The 20,053-nt window shown below is 35.8% G+C and overlaps 1 protein-coding gene across 7 annotated transcripts in view; it reads right to left on the reverse strand.

Moving 5' to 3' along the window:
* Nucleotides 1-20,053, reverse strand: part of NCKAP5 (NCK associated protein 5) — a 1,174,517-nt gene that overhangs the window by 634,187 nt on the left and 520,277 nt on the right. For all 7 annotated transcript variants that reach the window (XM_007494075.3, XM_007494074.3, XM_056797182.1 and 4 more), the window contains one exon: nucleotides 5,109-5,172. In XM_007494075.3, coding sequence (XP_007494137.2) covers nucleotides 5,109-5,172 — 64 coding nt within the window. The remainder of the gene's footprint in view (nucleotides 1-5,108; nucleotides 5,173-20,053) is intronic.

A 20,053-nucleotide genomic window follows, 5' to 3' on the forward strand; every position in this document is an offset into this window, starting at 1 on the left:
CACCCTGACCCAGGTTCTTGGGTCCCACCTGAGTTTTCACCTCAAATGCAATGGTCACAATGCTCACACAGCCACACCTGGGTAGTAGTGAGGGCCTGGCATCAGCTATGCATTGTGCACTGCTCTCTTCCCTTCCTATGGACAATGTACTTCTGGGATCTGCTCTTGGAGAGTGGAGTCAGCACTTGGGCTGTCTGCTAACCAGACAATGAATATCTTCTTATACTACCAGGCTCTTGGTCAGATTATGCCATCACTTCCACAAGGCCTGAGCCTCAAAGAGATGCTTTTGCCTATCTCCCCCACAATGCACTCCAATAGCCTTCAAGTCAGATGGCCTATATCTGGGAAGTAACTTAAAACACCAACAAGAAAAATAAATTCGTGTTTGCTCTATATGTCTCAGGACCTCGATTCTGTCGTGTTTTTTGCATCTTCTCTATACCATTACCTAAAAGGGATAAGAAATGGTGATGAGAATAGTAGGGACATCATGTTAATATGAAGTTAAGAAGCCTGTCATCAATGGAATTCTGGTGATGGTAAATCAGATCAAACAAGTAGCTTTAAGGGAAAAAGGAGAAGCAGGATTACTTGGATCTAAACCTATAAGAATTTTAGAAGTTTGTTCTCCCTCCTATGGAAAACCTCAAACCCTTTCGGGATTAGAAATGGCTTATGAAATTTAAAAAAGGAAAGAAAAAGCCCTTGCCTTCACTGAGGCTCAAAATATTCTACTAACCTGCCATTAGCACTGTAATTGACATTATCCATTGCCCCTGTGATTAATAAATTCCCACCTTGGTTTACTCTCACACTTTCAAAGACAGAAATATCTCTTAGGTTCCTTGTGTCAATCAAAGAATTATGGACCAAAACAGGCATTCCTTGTTCCCCCTTGCCACCGTTCAGCGTCCTGTGTTGATAATACTCAGCAACTTAATGGCTATTTATTTACATCTCATGTACCTTATGTAACCATGTCTCTGCCAATAATCGCCAAGACTTCATTAACCAGAAACCACTCTAAGACAAGACCTGGCAGGCACACATTTGAGGTAGGATAGCCATTATGATGACACTTTACAATTAATTTTCATCTGAAATAAAGTTTTCTAAGAATTTGTAGAATTTAGAAAACAGTATCATATAAAAATATTTTTTAAATATTGAATGTTCTTAATCCAGGCCATGAACACCTAATTGAACACTTAACAAGTTGGAACAAAAGTAAAACATTTCTATTGAAAATGAATTTTATAATTTTGAAAAGTACCATGATGATAATGTGGACTCTTTGCTCTTAAAAATAATTTAGGGGTAACTGGGTAGCTCAGTGGATTGAGAGTCAGGCCTAGAGATGGGAGGTCTTAGGTTCAAATCTGGCCTCAGACACTTCCCAGCTCTGTGACCCTGGGCAAGTCCTTGACCCCCATTGCCTAGCCCTTCCCTCTCTTCTGCCTTGGAACCAGTATACAGTATTGATTCCAAGATGGAAGGTAAGGGTTTTTAAAAAAATAATAATAATAAATTACCCTACACCAAGATAAATTCAGAATGGGTGAATGACTTGAATATAAAGAAGGAAACTATAAGTAAATGAGGTGAACACCGAATACTATGCATCTCAGATCTTTGGGAAAGAAAAGAAAAGGAAAATTTTAAGACCAACTAAGAGTTAAATAAATACAAGATATAAAGTAATTAATTTTGATTACACTAAATTAAAAAGGTTTTGTAAAAACAAATCCAGTGCAACCAAAATTAGAAGGGAAGCAACATATTGGGGAAAAAAAAATCTTTATAACAAAAACCCTCTGACAAAGGCCTAACTACTCAAATTTATAAGAGCGAAATCAATTATACAAAAAAAGCAAGCCATTCCCCAATCAAGAAATGTGCAAGGGACATGAATAGGCAATTTTCTGATAAAGAAATCAAAACTATTAATAAACACATGAAAAAGTGTTCTCAATCTCTTATAATCAGAAATGCAAATCAAAACAACTTTGAGGTACCACCTCACACCTAACAGATTGGCTAACATGACAGTAAAGGAAACTGATAAATGTTGGAAGAGATGGGAAAAATTGGGACATTAATACATTGCAGGTGGAGTTGTGCATTGATCCAACTGTTCTGGACAGCAATTTGGAACTCTGCCCAAAGGGCTCTAAAAGATTGCCTGCTCATTGATCCAGCCATACCACTTCTGGGTTTATACTCCAAAGAGATCATAAGGAAAAAGGCTTGTACAAAAATATTAATAGTCCCACTCTTTGTGGTGGCAAAAAATTGGAAAACAAAGGGATGTCCTTCAATTGGGGTATGACTGAACAAATTATGGTATATGTTGGTGTTGGAATACTATTGTGCTAAAAGGAAAAAATGAACTGGAGGAATTCCATGTGGACTGGAACAACCTCCAGGAATTGATGCAGAGTGAAAGGAGCAGAACCAGGAGAACATTGTACACAGGGACTGATACACTGTGGTACAATCAATTGTAATGAACTTCTCTACTAGCAGCAATGCAATGATTCAGGACAATTCAGAGGGATTTAGAAGAAAGAACTATCCACATAAGCGGAAGAACTGTGGGAAGAGAAACACAGAAGAAAAACAACTACTTGATCACATTGATTGATGGGGATATGATTGGGGATGTAGACTCTAAATGATGACCCCAATGCAAATATCAATAATATGGAACTAGGTCTTGATCAATGACACATGTAAAACCCAGTGGAATTGGGTGTCAGCTATGGGTGAGGGTTGGGGGGGAGTGGAGGGAAAGAACATGAATCTTGTAACCATGGAAAAATATTCTAAATTAATTAATATTAAATAAAATTTTCCAAATTAAAAAAATTAAAAATATAATTTACATGTATATATGAATGTCTCCAAGCTTCCTGGGCAATGAGTTCACATGATAAAATCTTTAAATTAACCATCATCCCCAGAATTGGAAAGCTCAGTTATTTGTGCTACATCACAACTGAAAATGAATTACTGGGGCATTTTTTACTTTGCTGCTAGAGGGGAAACAGTGGCCATTAAATGTCTTTTTATTGTATTGTATACCATTTCAAAACACTTCAGGCTTATTCCTGAATATTTACTAGATTTATTTTTGATAATGAGGATAATGTAAGTCGAGTCATTCTCATAGTAGCAGCTATCGCCTTAAAACACTCACTATTTGATTGAAGTTATATCTTTTTAAAAGATGGGTTTTAATTTTTTACAATGTTTTTAGTTACATAGGAAAAAAGTTTCTGAGGTGAAAATAAAAATTTATGTATTAACAAGTGATACTAATTAAGATATAAGATAAAGAACTTGTCTTAAATATTTTAAAACTAAAAGAAAATACAATGAGAAATACATATTCAATTGTGGGAGGCAGAGTCAAATACAATGCAGTAGTAGAAATAATTTTTTAATCACTATCACTTATAACATGGAAATGATTAATTTCCTTTGAGATTTTCCGTTCATGTAGTTGGAAAAAAAAAACCTTTTTCAATGAAAATAATGGTAGTTTTTTTCCTCTTCTCTCTACAGATTTTTTTTCTTTTTAAAATAATGGATAAGCAATACCTCTCACATACATTTTTAAGTTCAGTCTATCTAGAAGTCAAAGCCAGACTCTCAAGGCTTGTTGTTCTAAGATTTTGAATGTCTAATGAACACAAAGAATAGCTAGTTGAATCGAATGTTCTCAGATTGTCTTTTGTATTGACAGAACAAGCTGCACATCATAGATAACTGTGAGTTTAAGTGACTATAATACCTTAATTCAATAAAAGAGAGTTTCAGATCCATAGAATAGTCAAACCAAATGGGACCTTAGAGATTATATAACATAACACCTTTATTTTAAAGAAGAGGAACCTAAAATCCAGAGGAGATAAATGAATTGTTTGAATGACTGATAATAATGACCTGGTTTTATGTAATCCTTGCTATGTTTAAAAATGAATTTTTCCAAGATATTAGTGAAGTATGTTGATTTTTTTACTACTTCATTTGTCTTATATAAAATATATAATTAAAGAAAATTGGTTAAAAATTCTGTTACTAATAGCTTACTATCAAACCTCTTGACATCTGAATGTGTATCCTGGATCATATTTTCATCTATAGATAAACTGAATGAGTCATTATATATATCCAAAATTTGGCACATTCATTCCTCTGAATTTGGCCTTTTGTTTTAGCTCTTTGCTTTCTATCATTCAGGCAAGTATATCTCACAAAATCTCTAACATGTAAAAATATCAGATTTCTAATCAGTATTCATGAAATCACATGAATGTGATATTTAAGATCTGAAAATATTTTTTTTAATTTCACCTCTAAGAACTTTAATAGACTGGTTTGATCATAAATGGAAAAAAAAAGTGGGCTCCACTTTTTTGTGGTTTAAGGGGTATTATCAGCAGTTAAATCACAAATGTACATTTTATGTGTCCATGGATTGATATCCTTGAGGCTATTAGTGTACAAAAAATTATTTTGGCAAAAGACATGATATGAAGTAAAGATTCTGTGAACCAAAAAAACCTCATCAATTTAAGAGCAATTCAAAACACAAAGAAACATTGGTTTTCTAAATAGCATAAGAAGCAAAGGGAAAAACAGTGAAAAAATGGAGAAGGAAGAATGAAATACTCTAAGATGATCAAGAACCTTAGTATCTCTTTGCCTACATATCCACCCACCCCTCTTCTCTGAATTCAGAAAGCATGGGCAATTGTTAAATACTCTCATTTGGAAGTTGGGTATTTCTCATTTGTGTCCAATTTGGTTGTGACCAACTTCCTAGTTTGTGGACTGAGTATCCATTAGACCATCACAAAATGAGGCAGAATGACCCTGCCATCTGAAAAACAACATTTCCAAAGCAGTTGACTTTTGGCAGACTATAGAATTGTCTAAGCTACATTATAAACACATCATTTAGCAAAACATCATTAAGTCTGATGCAAGATAAATCATTTCCTGAGTTCTACTTAATTAGATAAAATGCTTTCTGTGCCACAAACCCTTGAATGGGAAGCATCAAATCAGAATTTGGAAAGAGAATAGTCAGGGCTCACCATTGTTCCTTCTCTTCTACTTCGGGCAACTTCCCGCTGAAGGCGAGCCACAGCCAACTTCTCCCTGGTGAGAAGAAAAGACCAAAAATAATTGTTCATTTTCTTCAGGGCATACAAAATGAAACAATTGTATAGCACTGTTACATTTGTTTGAGATCTCCAGGGTAACTCCTTCCTTGGCAAAGTTCTCCTCCTTGACCATGTTTGTTTTATAAAATCTTTGAGGGACAATATAAAACCACATTGTTTTCATTTGACTATCATGAAATGTAAAATCACTCCTTACCCATCAGAAGTTAGGAAAGTTGCATTAAATGTTTCCCATGTGTCTCTTGCTTTACATAAGTCTAGGCATATTGTTTAGAAATTGTTTTCCTTTGCTTGTCATGTTTCAATTTCCTTTCTTTAGTAAATTTTGCTGATACAGTTTTTTTAACCTTTAGATTTCTTCAGTTAATCTTCTTTTTGTATTTCTTCCACAAATAAAATAATGCACATTCTTTTCCATTCACAAAAAATATGATATATCACATTCAGAATATATAAAATATGAAAAAATAGATTTGCAAAAGAGCCTATTTGTAATATGCTAGTTTATATCACATGATTGAACTCCTGGAGTTTATTTAAATTTTCAGTTCATAAGAATTCTACTTGAATTCAACTTTTTGGAATCCAACCAGTACATAAAGTCAGGTCCATATGCATTTTCGGAATATATCAAATACAACCAACATTCCATTCATATTCAGTTAAAAGTAGCCCGGAATAGGGACAAATACCCTATATTAAAAATTAACCACTGACTGTTCCAGGTTTAATATTGACTTTCCAAACAGTTAATTGTCTAACCTTAAAAAAGTATAGTCTATTCCCTCTCTGGGTCTCAGTTGGCTCAACTCTAAATTAATTGAAAATAATTTAATTCTGTTTGTGTCTATTATTTGTGAACTTTAGATTATTCCACCCTACTTAGTGTAACAAAATCAAGAATGTCTACACCCATACTTAAGGATTAAGTATCTAGGAGGATGGCCTATGATAGACATTTGCTAGCAAATGACAAATCAGAAACATATGACAGACCCCTGGACTGTCCTAAGTCAAGCTTAAGCTACCATTGGTACTGTGAGATGCAAGAAAGTGATGTACAGGGGGTGGAGTCAAGATGGCAGCTTAGCAAGCAGCAAAAGTTCAGACCTCATGGAAGACCCTTCCTTAACCAATACAGACTGAATGCTCCTAGGGCACCTAAATTCAAGCTGAACAACAGGACAGAAGCGGGGAACCCTCCTTCTGGACTCAAATCAAAATGTACTCCCCCCAAAAGCCAGAATCCGAGAATACTCAGGGCTAAGGGGAAGTCAGAGCAAAGGTCCCAGGACCCCTCCCCCACAACCCAGAGGGCTGAGCCCCCAGCAGCAGTGGGAACCTCTGAGCAAGCAAAGGTGCTGGTTTGGAGGGTCTACCTTGTGAGCAGCGGGGCACCAGGCTCAGAGCATCCAGCTTGGACAGCAGGGAGGAAGCCAGGGAAAAACAGGCCATGGCTGGGTCCCTCCATTGGGCTCCAGTCTCACCATTGCCTCGGGGCACATCCAGACCAATCCAGTTAAACATAATCCCATCAGAACTCCTCAGAGTTTACAGAGGCAGGCAAAGGCACTTGTGGACAGCAGAGAAGCAACTGGAGAGAACTGGAGAGAGCCTGTGCGGCCCAGCACAACCCAGCCTTCCAGGAGTCTTCAGAGCCTCAGAGCTTCATACCACATACAGCCTAAACCAATTGAACTCAATCCAATCAAAAACTTCCAGAGGATAGGGAAGCTAACATTCCTCCCCTAGAGACTGTACCAAGAGATCTGACAAAGCTCCAAGAGGGGAGACTGACAGCCCCAAAACCAAAATAAAATGAGAGGAGCAAGAGCACAGCCAAATACGGGGAGCAAAGAAGGGGTAAACTCGAGCAAACAACAGAAAAAGAAGAAAGAAATTACAATAGACAGCTTCTGCACAGGTAATGAGCAAAGAGCGAATGAAAAAGAAAGGGAGGCCCCAGCAAAGAAAAAATCAGAAATCCCAGCGAATTGGATACAGGCTTTGGAAGAACTCAAAATGCAATTCAAAACACAATTAAGAGAGGCTGAAGACAACTGGGAAAAGAACTTAAAAACTAAGATAAGTCATCTGGAAACAGAAAATAGTGTCTTGAAAGCCAAAATCAACCAGCTGGAAAATGAGGCAAAGGAGATGAAAATGAGGCAAAGCAGATGAAGATGAGGTGAAGAAGATGAAAGATGACCTCCAAAGAAAATCCAACCAAAAGGAAAAGGATGACCAAAAAACTAAGGATGAAATCCAGTCTTTAAGAACCAGAATACAACAACTAAAATCAAGTGACCTCCTAAGGCAGCAAGACACTATAAAACAAAACCAAAAGAATGAAAAAAATTGAGGAAAATATGAAGCAACTCATTCACAAAACAGAGGATTTAGAAAATCATTCAAGGAGAGACAATTTAAGAATTATTGGCCTACCAGAAGACCATGACAAAAGAAAAAAGCCTGGACATTATATTACAGGAAATTATTAAAGAAAACTGTCCCGAAATCCTTGAACAAGAGGGGAAAGTGGAGATTGATAGAATCCACAGATCACCTCCTGTACTTAATCCCCAACTGACAACACCCAGGAACGTTAGAGCCAAATTCAAGAACTATAAGACCAAAGAAAAGATATTACAAGCTGCCAAGAAGAAGTCATTCAGATACCAAGGAACCACAGAGAGGATAACTCAGGATCTGGCTGCATCCACACTGAAAAAAAGAAAGGCATGGAATACGATATTCCGGAAAGCAAGGGAACTAGATCTACAACCAAGAATCAACTACCCAGCAAAACTGACTATATTCTTACAGGGGAAAGTATGGTCATTCAACAAAATAGAAGAATTTCAAGAATTCGTAAAGAAAAGACCAGACCTGAACAGAAAATTTGATGTCCAAGCACAGAACTCAAGAGAATCATCAAAAGGTAATTAAAAGAGAGGGGGAAAAAGAAAAACAAAAAAAAATTTAAGAGACTCAATAAGTTAAAATGATATGTATCCCTATAAGAAAAGAGGTCATTGGTAACTCTTAAAAACTGTTGCTATTAGCTGGGCAGCTAAAAGAAGTATACTTAGAGGGAACAGCAACAAACTGTATAGGATGAAAGGACAAGACATAAATAGGTATATAGATATATGCATGCAAAAATACATACACATGTGTATGCATATATATGTATATATATATATAACTAGAGTTTAAAATAGGTTAATATTAAAAGAAATGGGAAAAGAAACAAATGGGGATAAATTTATATGTCATTAAGAAGCTCATGGTGGGAGGGGGGAGAACATCAATACACTGGAAGGATAAAGAGGTCAGGGACAGGAACTACTCAATTTTTACGTGCTTTGAAAGTGACTCAAAGAGGGAAAAACAATCCAATCCATTGGGGGCAGAGAATAGATTTGCACCCTATAGGGGAGTAGAAGGGTAACAAATGGTCTGGTAGGGAGGGAAGCAGTACAAGAGAGGGAGGGAGCGGGGGGTTAATTTTAGAAAGACTACGGGGAAAATAAGGGGGGGATAAATAGGAAGGGGGGTATAAAGGGAAGTAAAATAAGGGTGGGAACAAGGGGGACTGTTCAAAAGCAAACACTGGTGTAGAAGGAAATAGTGAAAGAAGAAAAGGCAGGTAAAGGAGCAGAAATCAAATGCTGGGAAATACACAGCTAGTAATCATAACTTTGAATGTGAATGGAATGAACTCACCCATAAAATTCAAGTGAATAGCAGAGTGGATTAGAGTCCAAAACCCTACCATAAGCTGTCTACATATGAGAAAGGTAGATACATATAGGGTGAAAGTAAGAGGGTGGAGCCAAATCTATTGGGCATCAACTGACAAAAAGAAGGCAGGAGTCCCAATCATGATATCCGACAAAGCCAAAGTAAAAATAAATCTAGTTAAAAGAGATAGGGAAGGTAATTACATCCTGATAAAAGGCAGTATAGACAGTGAGGAAATATCTGTACTCAACCTGTATGCACCAAATGGCATAGCATCCAAATTTCTAAAGGAGAAACTAGAGGAACTCAAGGACGAAATAGATAGAAAAACTATATAGTGGGAGACCTGAATCTTCCTCTATCCGAACTAGATAAATCAAACCAAAAAATAAATAAGAAAAAGGTAAGAGAAGTGAGCGAAATCTTAGAAAAATTAGAGTTAGTAGACATGTGGAGAAAAATAAATAGGGACAAAAAGGAATATACCTTCTTTTCTGCAGCACATGGTACATTTACAAAAATTGACCATGTATTAGGGCATAAAAACATTGCAAACAAGTGCAAAAGAGCAGAAATAATAAATGCAAGTTTCTCAGATCACAATGCAATGAAAATAATAATTAGTAAGGGAACATGGAGAGGTAAATCAAAAATTAATTGGAAATTAAACAATACGATTCTCCAAAACCAGTTAGTTAAAGAACAAATCATAGAAACAATTAATAACTTCATTGAAGAAAATGACAATGATGAGACATCCTTTCAAAACCTATGGGATGCAGCCAAATCAGTACTCGGGGAAATTTATATCCTTGAGTTCATAGATTAACAAATTAAGAAGGGCAGAGGTCAATGAATTGGGCATGCAAATTAAAAAATTAGAAAGTGAACAAATTAAAAATCCTCAGATGAAGACTAAATTAGAGATCCTAAAACTCAAAGGAGAAATTAATAAAATTGAAAGTCAACGAACTATTGATTTAATAAATAAGACTAGAAGGTGGCACTTTGAAAAAACAAATAAAATAGACAAAGTATTAGTCAGTCTAATTAAAAAAAGGAAAGAAATAAACCAAATTGACAGTATCCAAGATGAAAAACGAGACCTCACCTCTAATGAAGAGGAAATTAAGGCAATCATTAAAAACTACTATGCCCAATTATATGGCAACAAATAAGGCAATCTAGGTGGTATGGATGAACACTTACAAAAATATAAATTGCCTAGACTAAAAGAGGAAGAAATAAATTACCTTAACAACCCCATTTCAGAAAAAGAAATTGAACAAGCCATCAAAGAACTCCCTAAGAAAAAATCCCCATGTCCAGATGGATTCACAAATGAATTCTATCAAACATTCAAAGAACAACTAATCCCAATATTAACCAAACTCTTTGACAGAATAGGCCAAGAAGAAGTTCTACCAAATTCAATCTACGACACAAACATGGTACTGATCCCAAAGCCGGGCAGGTCAAAAACAGAGAAAGAAAACTATAGACCAATCTCCCTAATCAATATAGACGCAAAAATCTTAAATAGGATACTAGCAAAAAGACTACAGCAAGTCATCACAAGGGTCATCCACTATGACCAGGCAGGATTCATACCAGGAATGCAAGGTTGGTTCAATATTAGGAAAACCATCCACATAATTGACCATATTAACAAGCAAACTGACAAAAATCACATGATTATCTCAATAGATGCAGAAGAAGCCTTTGATAAAATACAACACCCATTCCTATTGAAAACACTAGAAAGCATAGGAATAGAAGGGCCTTTCCTAAAAATAATAAACAATATATATCTAAAACCATCAGCAAATATCATCTGCAATGGGGATAAACTAGAAGCCTTTCCAATAAGATCAGGAGTAAAACAAGGATGCCCATTATCACCTCTATTATTTAACATTGTACTAGAAACATTAGCAGTAGCAATTAGAGAAGAAAAAGAAATTGAAGGTATTAAAATTGTCAATGAGGAGACCAAGCTATCACTCTTTGCAGATGATATGGTGGTTTACCTAAGGAATCCTAGAGAACCAACCAAAAAGTTACTCAAAATAATCAACAACTTTAGCAAAGTTGCAGGATACAAAATAAACCCATATAAGTCATCAGCATTTGTATATATCTCTAACCCATTTCAGCAGCAAGAATTAGAGAGCGAAATACCATTCAAAATCACCCTAGACAATATAAAATACTTAGGAATCTATCTGCCGAGACAAACACGGGAACTATATGAACACAACTACAAAACACTTTCCACACAGCTAAAACTAGATCTAAACAATTGGAAAAACATTGATTGCTCCTGGGTGGGATGAGGTAACATAATAAAAATGACAATCCTACCCAAATTAATTTACTTATTTAGTGCCATACCCATTGAACTACCAAAAAACTTCTTTACTGAATTAGAAAAAACCATAAATAAGATCATTTAGAAGAACAAAAGATCAAGGATATCCAGGGAAATCATGAAAATGATGCAAAGGAAGGAGGACTTGCAGTCCCAGATCTCAAACTATACTATAAAGCAGTGGTTATCAAAACAATTTGGTGGGGGCAGTTGGGTAGCTCAGTGGATTGAGAACCAGGCCTAGAGACGGAAGGTCCTAGGTTCAAATCTGACCTCAGCCACTTCCTAATTGTGTGACCCTGGACACTTGACCCCCACTGTCTACCCTTACCACTCTTCTGCCTTGGAGCGAATACACAGTATTGACTCCAAGACAGAAGGTAAGGGTTTAAAAAAAAAAACAATTTGGTACTTTCTAAGAGTCAGAAAGGAGGATCAGTGGATTAGACTTGGTGTAAATGATCTCAGCAAGACAGTTTATGACAAACCAAAGACCCCAGCTTTTGGGACAAAAATCCATTATTTGATAAAAACTGCTGGGAAAATTGGAAGACAGTGTGGGAGAGATTAGGTTTGGATCAACACCTCACACCCTACACCAAGATAAATTCAAAATGGGTGAATGACTTGAACATAAAGAAGGAAACTATAAGTAAATTACGTGAACACAGAATAGTATACCTGTCAGACCTTTGGGAAGGGAAAGATTTTAAAACCAAGCAAGACTTAGAAAGTGTCACAAAATGCAAGATAAATAATTTTGACTACATCAAATTAAAAAAGGTTTTGTACAAACAAAACCAATGTAACTAAAATCAGAAGGGTAGCAACAAATTGGGAAACAATCTTCATAAAAACCTCTGACAAAGGTTTAATTAATCAAATTTACAAAGAGCTAAATCAATTGTACAAAAAAATCAAGCCATTCTCCAATTGATAAAAGGGCAAAGGACATGAATAGGCAGTTCTCAGCCAAAGAAATCAAAATTATTAATAAGCACATGAAAAAGTGCTCTACATCTCTTATAATCAGAGAGATGCAAATCAAAACAACTCTGAGGTTATCACCTCACATCTAGCATATTGGCTAACATAACTGTTATGGAAAGTAATGAATGCTGGAGGGGATGTGGAAAAGTAGGGACACTAATTCATTGCTGGTGAAGTTGTGAATTAATCCAACCATTCTGGAGGGCAGTTTGGAACTATGCCCAAAGGTCGATTAAAGACTGTCTGCCCTTTGATCCAGCCATAGCACTACTGGGCTTGTACCCCAAAGAGATAATAAGGAAAAAAAACTTGTACAAGAATATTCATAGTTGCACTCTTTGTGGTGGCCAAAAATTGGAAAATGAGGGGTTGCCCTTCAATTGGGGAATGGCTGAACAAATTGTGGTACATGTTGGTGAAGGAATACTATTGTGCTAAAAGGAATAAAAATGTGGAGGAATTACATGGAGACTGGAACAACCTCCAGGAAGTGATGCAGAGCAAGAGGAGCAGAACCAGAAGAACATTGTACACAGAGACTGATACACTGTGGTACAATCAAAGGTAATGGACTTCTCCATTAGTGGCAATGCAGTGTCCCTAAACAATCTGCAGGGATCTAAAAAACACTATCCATAAGCAGAAGATAAACTGTGGGAGTAAAAACACCAATGAAAAGCAACTGCTTGACTACAGGGGGGAAGGTGTTACGACTGAGGAGAGACTCTAAATGAACACTCTAATGCAAATACCAACAACATGGAAATGGGTTTGAATCAAGAACACATGTGATACCCAGTGGAATTGCATGTGGGCTATGGGAGAGGTGGTGGGGGAGGGAAGAAAAGAAAATGATCTTTGTTTCCAATGAATAATGTTTGGAAATGACAAAATAAAAATAAAAAAAAAAAGTGATGTAAAACTGTCTATATATTTCACGTCACTTCGTCTCTCCAGTGTCTTTGGCGGCAGGGAGGTGGCTGGTGGCAGCTTATTGAGCATCTTGGCATGGTGGCAGCTATTGTCTGGTTTAGGGGTGAGTTTCCCTTGACACCATACTGGAAGAACCTTGGTAACCCAGTTCAGGTGAGGTGTCTTCTCTGAGCTCTCTCAGAGTTTAGCCTGATTTTTCCTCCTTTACCTTCCAAACACTATCCACTTAAAAGCCTCAATCTTCTTCAGAAACCTTGTGTTGGAGGACTTTGAACTCCCCCTGGCACAGGCCAGGTGGGAGAAATCCTATACCCTTTCCCTCTCTCTTCTCCTTGATTTCGTCCCTCTATATTGATTAAGCCACCATAGATTTCCAAACTGACTTGGGAATTTTATTTAGTATATCCCCTGGTGACCACAAATCAAACTTAGATTAGGTCACGACCCTAAATTATCCTTATAGAAACTTAGAGAAGAACAATTTTTGAGGGGGGTAACAATATCAGTTGGTAACAGCATCTCCCAAAGAGTTTTGCAGAACACTTAGATTTAAATGGAAATTTCTCCAGGATGAGACTTTGGCAAAATCGTGTGTGTGTGTGTGTGTGTGTGTGTGTGTGTGTGTGTGTGTGTGTGTGTGTTTGCCCAGATAATAGCTATGCTTTGTAGGCATTTTTATTTTAAGTTGGTATCTGTTATCTGTTAATATAGGCAATAGGAAGAAAATTTTAATGATAATTGTTCTGTAGGTTTTCATGAGAAAAACTGTTAGAAGAACACAAAAATCACCGGTTCCTCTCTTCCATCTTAATCATACTTTTTAAAAGTTTTTAGTTCAAAAAGATTATAGACAATTACTTTGAAATAGTTATTTTTAAAAGCATTGATGCTGCTGAATCACTTATTTTATGAAACATTGGACTGGTAAAATTGAAGAAGGAATTGGAAAATTACAATGTAGTATTTAGGGTCTGGGTTCTTGAATTAGGAAGACCAGGGTTCAAATCCCATCTCAGCCACTTAGAATATGTGTCATTATAACTTGTTAACTTCTCTAAACCTTATCTTCCCCAACCACAAAGTGGGTACAATTATCTCTGTAGTTCTTACTTCATAGGGGTATTGTGAGGCTTAAAATAGAAATTCTCTGCAATGAGTGATGCTTATATTAGGTAATAGTGTTACTGCTGACCTAATAATATAATGTAAACAGAAAGATAGCCTGCAATTATAATTACAAGTATAGTAGGTGTACACAGAATGCCCTAGAAAAGCACCATTCCAGGTAATCCTGTCTCCTAAAATGCTTGGTTTCTCTCTCTCTCTCTCTCTCTCTCTCTCTCTCTCTCTCTCTCTCTCTCTCTCTCTCTCTCTCTCCTCTCTCACACACACACAATTGTTGAATAGTTTAGTTACATAGGAACTATATCATCTTTACCTAGGTTTTTTTAATGAACATAAAATAGAAAATTCAAGCAGAAATGGCATCCTCAAACCATGCCTTTAGTGACATATAAATATGTTACAAAACTGACACAAAATTTAATTTCTAAGGAAATAGGAACATAGTTGAATATAGCTTATATACAACATTGTGTTTTTTCTCCAAATATGTGCTCGCTCTTGCTCTCTCTCTCTCTCTCTCTCTGTAGCAGTCCACTCCTAACTAGGGGCAAGGGGAAAACAGTTTGTGCAGATTGCTCAGTCTTGGGCATGCTCAGTAGTGCTCATGGCTAGGAAGGCCTCTGACCCTTGACCCCAGCTTCTCCCAGGTTAGGCGGGAAAACAGGTTTCTTTGTTCTCCCCTGGTTAAGAGAAACCACACCTATGCCTTGTCATTGACCAATGAGAATCATCCCTATGTACTGTGTATATTTGCATATCAAAAACTATATCTAGCCCAGCAGGCTCCGCCTTCCCTCTCTCTGCCCTCTGCCCTCTGCTCTCTGCTCGCTCCTTCTCTTTCAGGCTACCTGATGGCTGTCCTTGCAGGAGCTTGGCCAGAGGCCAAGCTCCATCTTTAATCTTTCTCTCTTCACCTCTCTGACCTGCGTGGTATGGATCTCAGGACTGGAATAGCCTACTGAATTGGTCCTTTGATCAGAGCTTAGCTGTGGCTCATTGATAATTAATAAAGACTCATCCTGAACACCTCATATCTCTATCAGGACTCCGTCACTTCCCTCGTGGTATCAAAACTTCTATCCTGTCTCTATCTTCCTACCTTGTGGCTTCTCTCACCTCAGAGAGAGCTACACTCTCTCTCTCTCTCTCTCTCTCTCTCTCTCTCTCTCTCTCTCTCTTCCCCTCTCTGTCTGTCTGTCTGTCTGTCTGTCTCTGTCTCTGTATCTCTCTGTCTCTGTTTCTCTCTCTCTTTCTATTCCCCCCTCCTCCCTCAGAGTGTGTGTGTGTATGTGTTTATGTATGATGTATTCTGGTGGAATAGATCTATACTAAAATTTTCACACTCTTGATTTAACACGAAGAAATGGGCTAGGATTGCTGAATAGAAAAGGGTGATGGATTTGTAAGTTTGGCCATCTTTATGTCCCCTACACCAGGGAAATGAATGATTCTTTTTTAGTGACTTGTATTTTGAGACTGATCATCTATTTTCATTTGGGTTCACTGGTCCTCTAAGATTCTTCTGTTTTTAAGAGCAATGTATAAGACTGGTTTACTAACTATAGCTTTTTCATGTAAATTCAACATTGTGGAAAAGTAAAACATTTGACTTGTGCTACCAAAGGCAAATAACACAAATTGTCTAATTTTATTTTAAGGCTTTAGTTAATCTCCTAGAGAATGTTATTTGCCATTTTGCTTTGCTAGGTATTTTAGTAAAAACAGGAACCGTATACTATAAAAGGTGGTAGTGACATTTTAATGCAAAATAAAGTCCTAAGGATATATGAAGAGAGATAGGTACAAAAGTTATTTATTTTTAATTCCCATTGTAATAGAAAAGAAATTGATAAGATCCATCTCTTGTCAATGAAATAGGGAAATCTCTTATTTCCTCCCCAAGAAAACACATAATTTACATGCTCTTCCAATTCAATTTTACACCTGAGTAGAAAGTTAAGGTTTAGCAAAATTTTACTTAAATAAAAAATAAAAACCTTTCTTCCTGCAATTTATGGAATTTTCAAGTACAAATCACTTGCCTAAAAACAAAGACCATATTTTCTACCCATGTTTCCTCATGGTGAATGTAAGCCAAAGATGTTGGCAATATGTAAAATCCCCAAATGCCAATATCAGAGAGCACTGTGCATGAAGAAAAACTTTCTCCAATGAGAAAACAGCTTTTGGATTGGAATATACTCGGTTTTTGATGTGTGGAGACCTCAAAGTTAAGGGCACTACGTAGCCATCTGTTGCATGAGTTTCGAAAGCCAGGACTGTCTGGAGACAAATCAATTTTATGTTACCACTTTAAATGAGCCCTGCCAGCTCATCCACCCATCCTCTGAATGAAACCACTGTGTACTCAAGTCTTATACCAGGCAGATGGTTACCCTCAGTTAAGATGCCCCCAATGGAAGAACAGAAATGTCACTCTGTTTAAGTGTGACAAATAAGGTTTTCTACTATCAATCTCCATTTGTGAAGAATTGTTTCTACACATTTTAAATCTGATTACTACAAAATACAGGAGATGAACAATTCTTTTGTAAAAGATTAGCTGGTGTGCAGGTGCACCTTACTTTAAGTAAATGGAATATAGAAAAGTCTCATTTTTTTCTATTATCCAAGCAGCTTGAAATACTAAAAGCTATCACATATTTTATGATTGATTTTTATTTCTCAATCATTTGATAAGAGATCCATGATGACTAAACAATTTCATTTAAAAAGAAAATAATAACATTATTCTGCTGAAAGAATTATTTTTCTTACACATAAATATGCTGAAAAATGTTTAGTAGATTCTTTCTGAATATGAAATAAAATGTAAATTCCTTTGCCTCATAACCAAAGTCCTCTAACATGGAATTCTTAACCTGGGTTCTATGAACATGTTTTTCAAAAATATTTTGTCTGAATAAATGTATTTTAATATAATTGTTTAATTTTTTTCATTCTATGCATTTATTTTATGCATTTAAAATAATTCTGTACTCTGTGAAGAGATTCATAGGCTTTAGCAGACTTCCAAAGAGTCCATGACATTAAAAGTAAATAAAAAGTTGAGAATCTTTGCTCTATAATTTTCACCTTCATATTATTAGACTCTGTTACCTTTATACACTTGCTTCCTGAACATTGTATTCTACTACCCAAATTCTGTTCCTTTATACCTGGAATCTCTTTCCTCTCTCCTTCCCTCCTTTTTTTTAACCTGTTGGATTTCTGCTCATTCTTTATAGACCAATTTAGATGTTTCTTTTTGCTACATTTCCTAATCATTCTTCCTCTACAGCTGACAATTACATCCTTCAAGAAAAACATAGTACTTTTTTGAGACACTCCTCTATAGCACTTATAGTAGTAAATGTTATAGTCATCTGTTTTTACCTCCACTTTCTAGATGACAGGAACCAAGAAATAGATTGAACTTTAAATCTCATTCCATATCGAGGAAATTATTCCACATATATTACACCTTTATTAATAATCTGTTAAGTGAATAAAGTAATTCAGAATTTTAAAATATTCAACAAATTGGCTTAATCTTGTGAACCCTGGATTTTTTGATATGGAAGGTAGCTAGAACTTCCATAGGCCCACCTTTTACATTTCTAACCTTTGACAAAAATAACTGATAATATCCATGATGAACTTAAGGCAGTGCAAAAGCTGAAGAACCTTCCAAATCAATGAAAGAATAATATTGAATAGTTTTAATTTTATGAATGGATGCCCTCTGTGTTTTATGCGTGTTAAGGTTAATGCAATCATATTGAAATAACCAGAATATTCAATTACTCTGAATCAATAGTAGTTTAATATGTAGGAAAGCCTGAATTGTAAAAAAAAAAGGGATTAAAGGGACAATTTTAACAAAGGATTTAATTTAGAAAATCTTTCATTAGTAAATTCTCTAGTTAATTTTTTTTTTTAATTTTAAGGGGAGATGCAAGATTCATCAACATATTAGCACATAGCTCACACACTTTTAAGCCAATATCCATCACAAAAAGTGTAACATTTTTAAAGACCAGAAACATTTACTTGAACTCTATTGCAGATGCTTCAGGCATTGTATGCTTCAACCTTAAAAGCCATATTGCTACAAAAAAAGAATTTAGAAGAGCAACTGAAACCCATTCATCCCAGCAACTCTTAAAATCTCCTAAAAACAGATTTCTATAAAGAAGCTGAACTATACTGAAAAAACCAAAACATTTCCTAAAAATAAAAAAGAGAAAGTATTTAAAAGATATTTGTAAACACATGGATTTTGAGGGATATTTCTAGGTCAGCATAGAGATGAAAATATATCAAAATATGACCTCTATTATTTGAGCATGTGGTTATAAATAATATGCCTAAAATATGGACACATAATTTTTTAATTATTTTTCTTTGTTAGAAGTGAGGGTTCTATGACAAGATAGAGTAGCTTTCAAGAAATGACTAGTGTAGAACACAAGAGACATTTAATTTTTTTTAATTTTAAATTAAATTTAAAAAAATTAAAACATAATTTTCCACAACAGTAAAATTAACCCTCCCAAAACTATAAAAAGTATTTGTAGAAAGGAGATGATGTTAGATAAAATATTTGTCCAGGTTCATGCTGGCTTGAGAAAAGAAAGGGCAACAGAAAAGAATCCAGAGGAGAAAAGAGAAGAATCATTTCATCTCATTAAACAATAGAGAAGAAAACAAATCTAATGCCTCTAACATAGACACCAAAGAAAATGTGGCTTTTAATTACCCTTTAAACTGGATCAGCATTCTTTTCCACCTACTTCAAGATTTTATATCAAATGACTAAATCCTACCCTAACTCTGCTTCTCCCCTTATTATAGTGCCCACTTCCTATTCCCCTTAAGCTGACTTTTAAATTATCTCTATTGTCTTTGTTTCCTTAGGCTCTTTGCCATTTTCAGGATACCACACCCAGGCTAGAACAGCACATTTCACTGAATATCAAACAGGATCATGGGATCACATTATTAGAATCTGAAGACACTTTAGAAATTATCTGATTTAACCTTTCTGTATTTCACAAGTTAAGAAATTAAGACCCAGGGAAATTGTCCCAAATCACATGCTAGTGACAGAGTTGGAAATGCTGTCTCTGACTCTACTAAAAGGCTCCGTATTCTAGTTTTTCAAAGACTCATAGAAATCTCATTTCTTCTTCATAAAGTCTCCATTGACATTAGTAGAAAGAAGATAATATTTTCTTTCAGATAAATTTACCTCAACTGTACTTTTTTCTAAATTTGTAACTCATTTATTCAATTAAATCTGCATGTTCTGTATATCCTAGGATCTTCATAAAGCCTGTTATTACCCTTGCTGCTTGTACCTTATCAAAAACACATATGATGTAATCATTAAGAGTGGTATGGATTAGTCTATCATTTACTTATTGTATTTCACTTTCACAGTCAATATTGGAAGGGCCATGTGAAGACAAACACAATACTACACTGCTGGAATAAAATAAGAAAAAAAAGTAGCTACATTGTGCATGCTTTCTGACAAGTTCCAAAATATTGAGCATATAGTATATTTTGTCATAAAGAGAAATATTTATCTATCCATCCACATATTTATCAATTCATCTCAGTGAGGATAAAGATAGGAAGAGAACTTACACTACTCCATAATGTTCCTAGTACTTCTTTGTGG

Source organism: Monodelphis domestica, chromosome 4 (genome assembly GCF_027887165.1).
Source record: "Monodelphis domestica isolate mMonDom1 chromosome 4, mMonDom1.pri, whole genome shotgun sequence".
In the NCBI taxonomy this organism is placed as follows: domain Eukaryota; kingdom Metazoa; phylum Chordata; class Mammalia; order Didelphimorphia; family Didelphidae; genus Monodelphis; species Monodelphis domestica.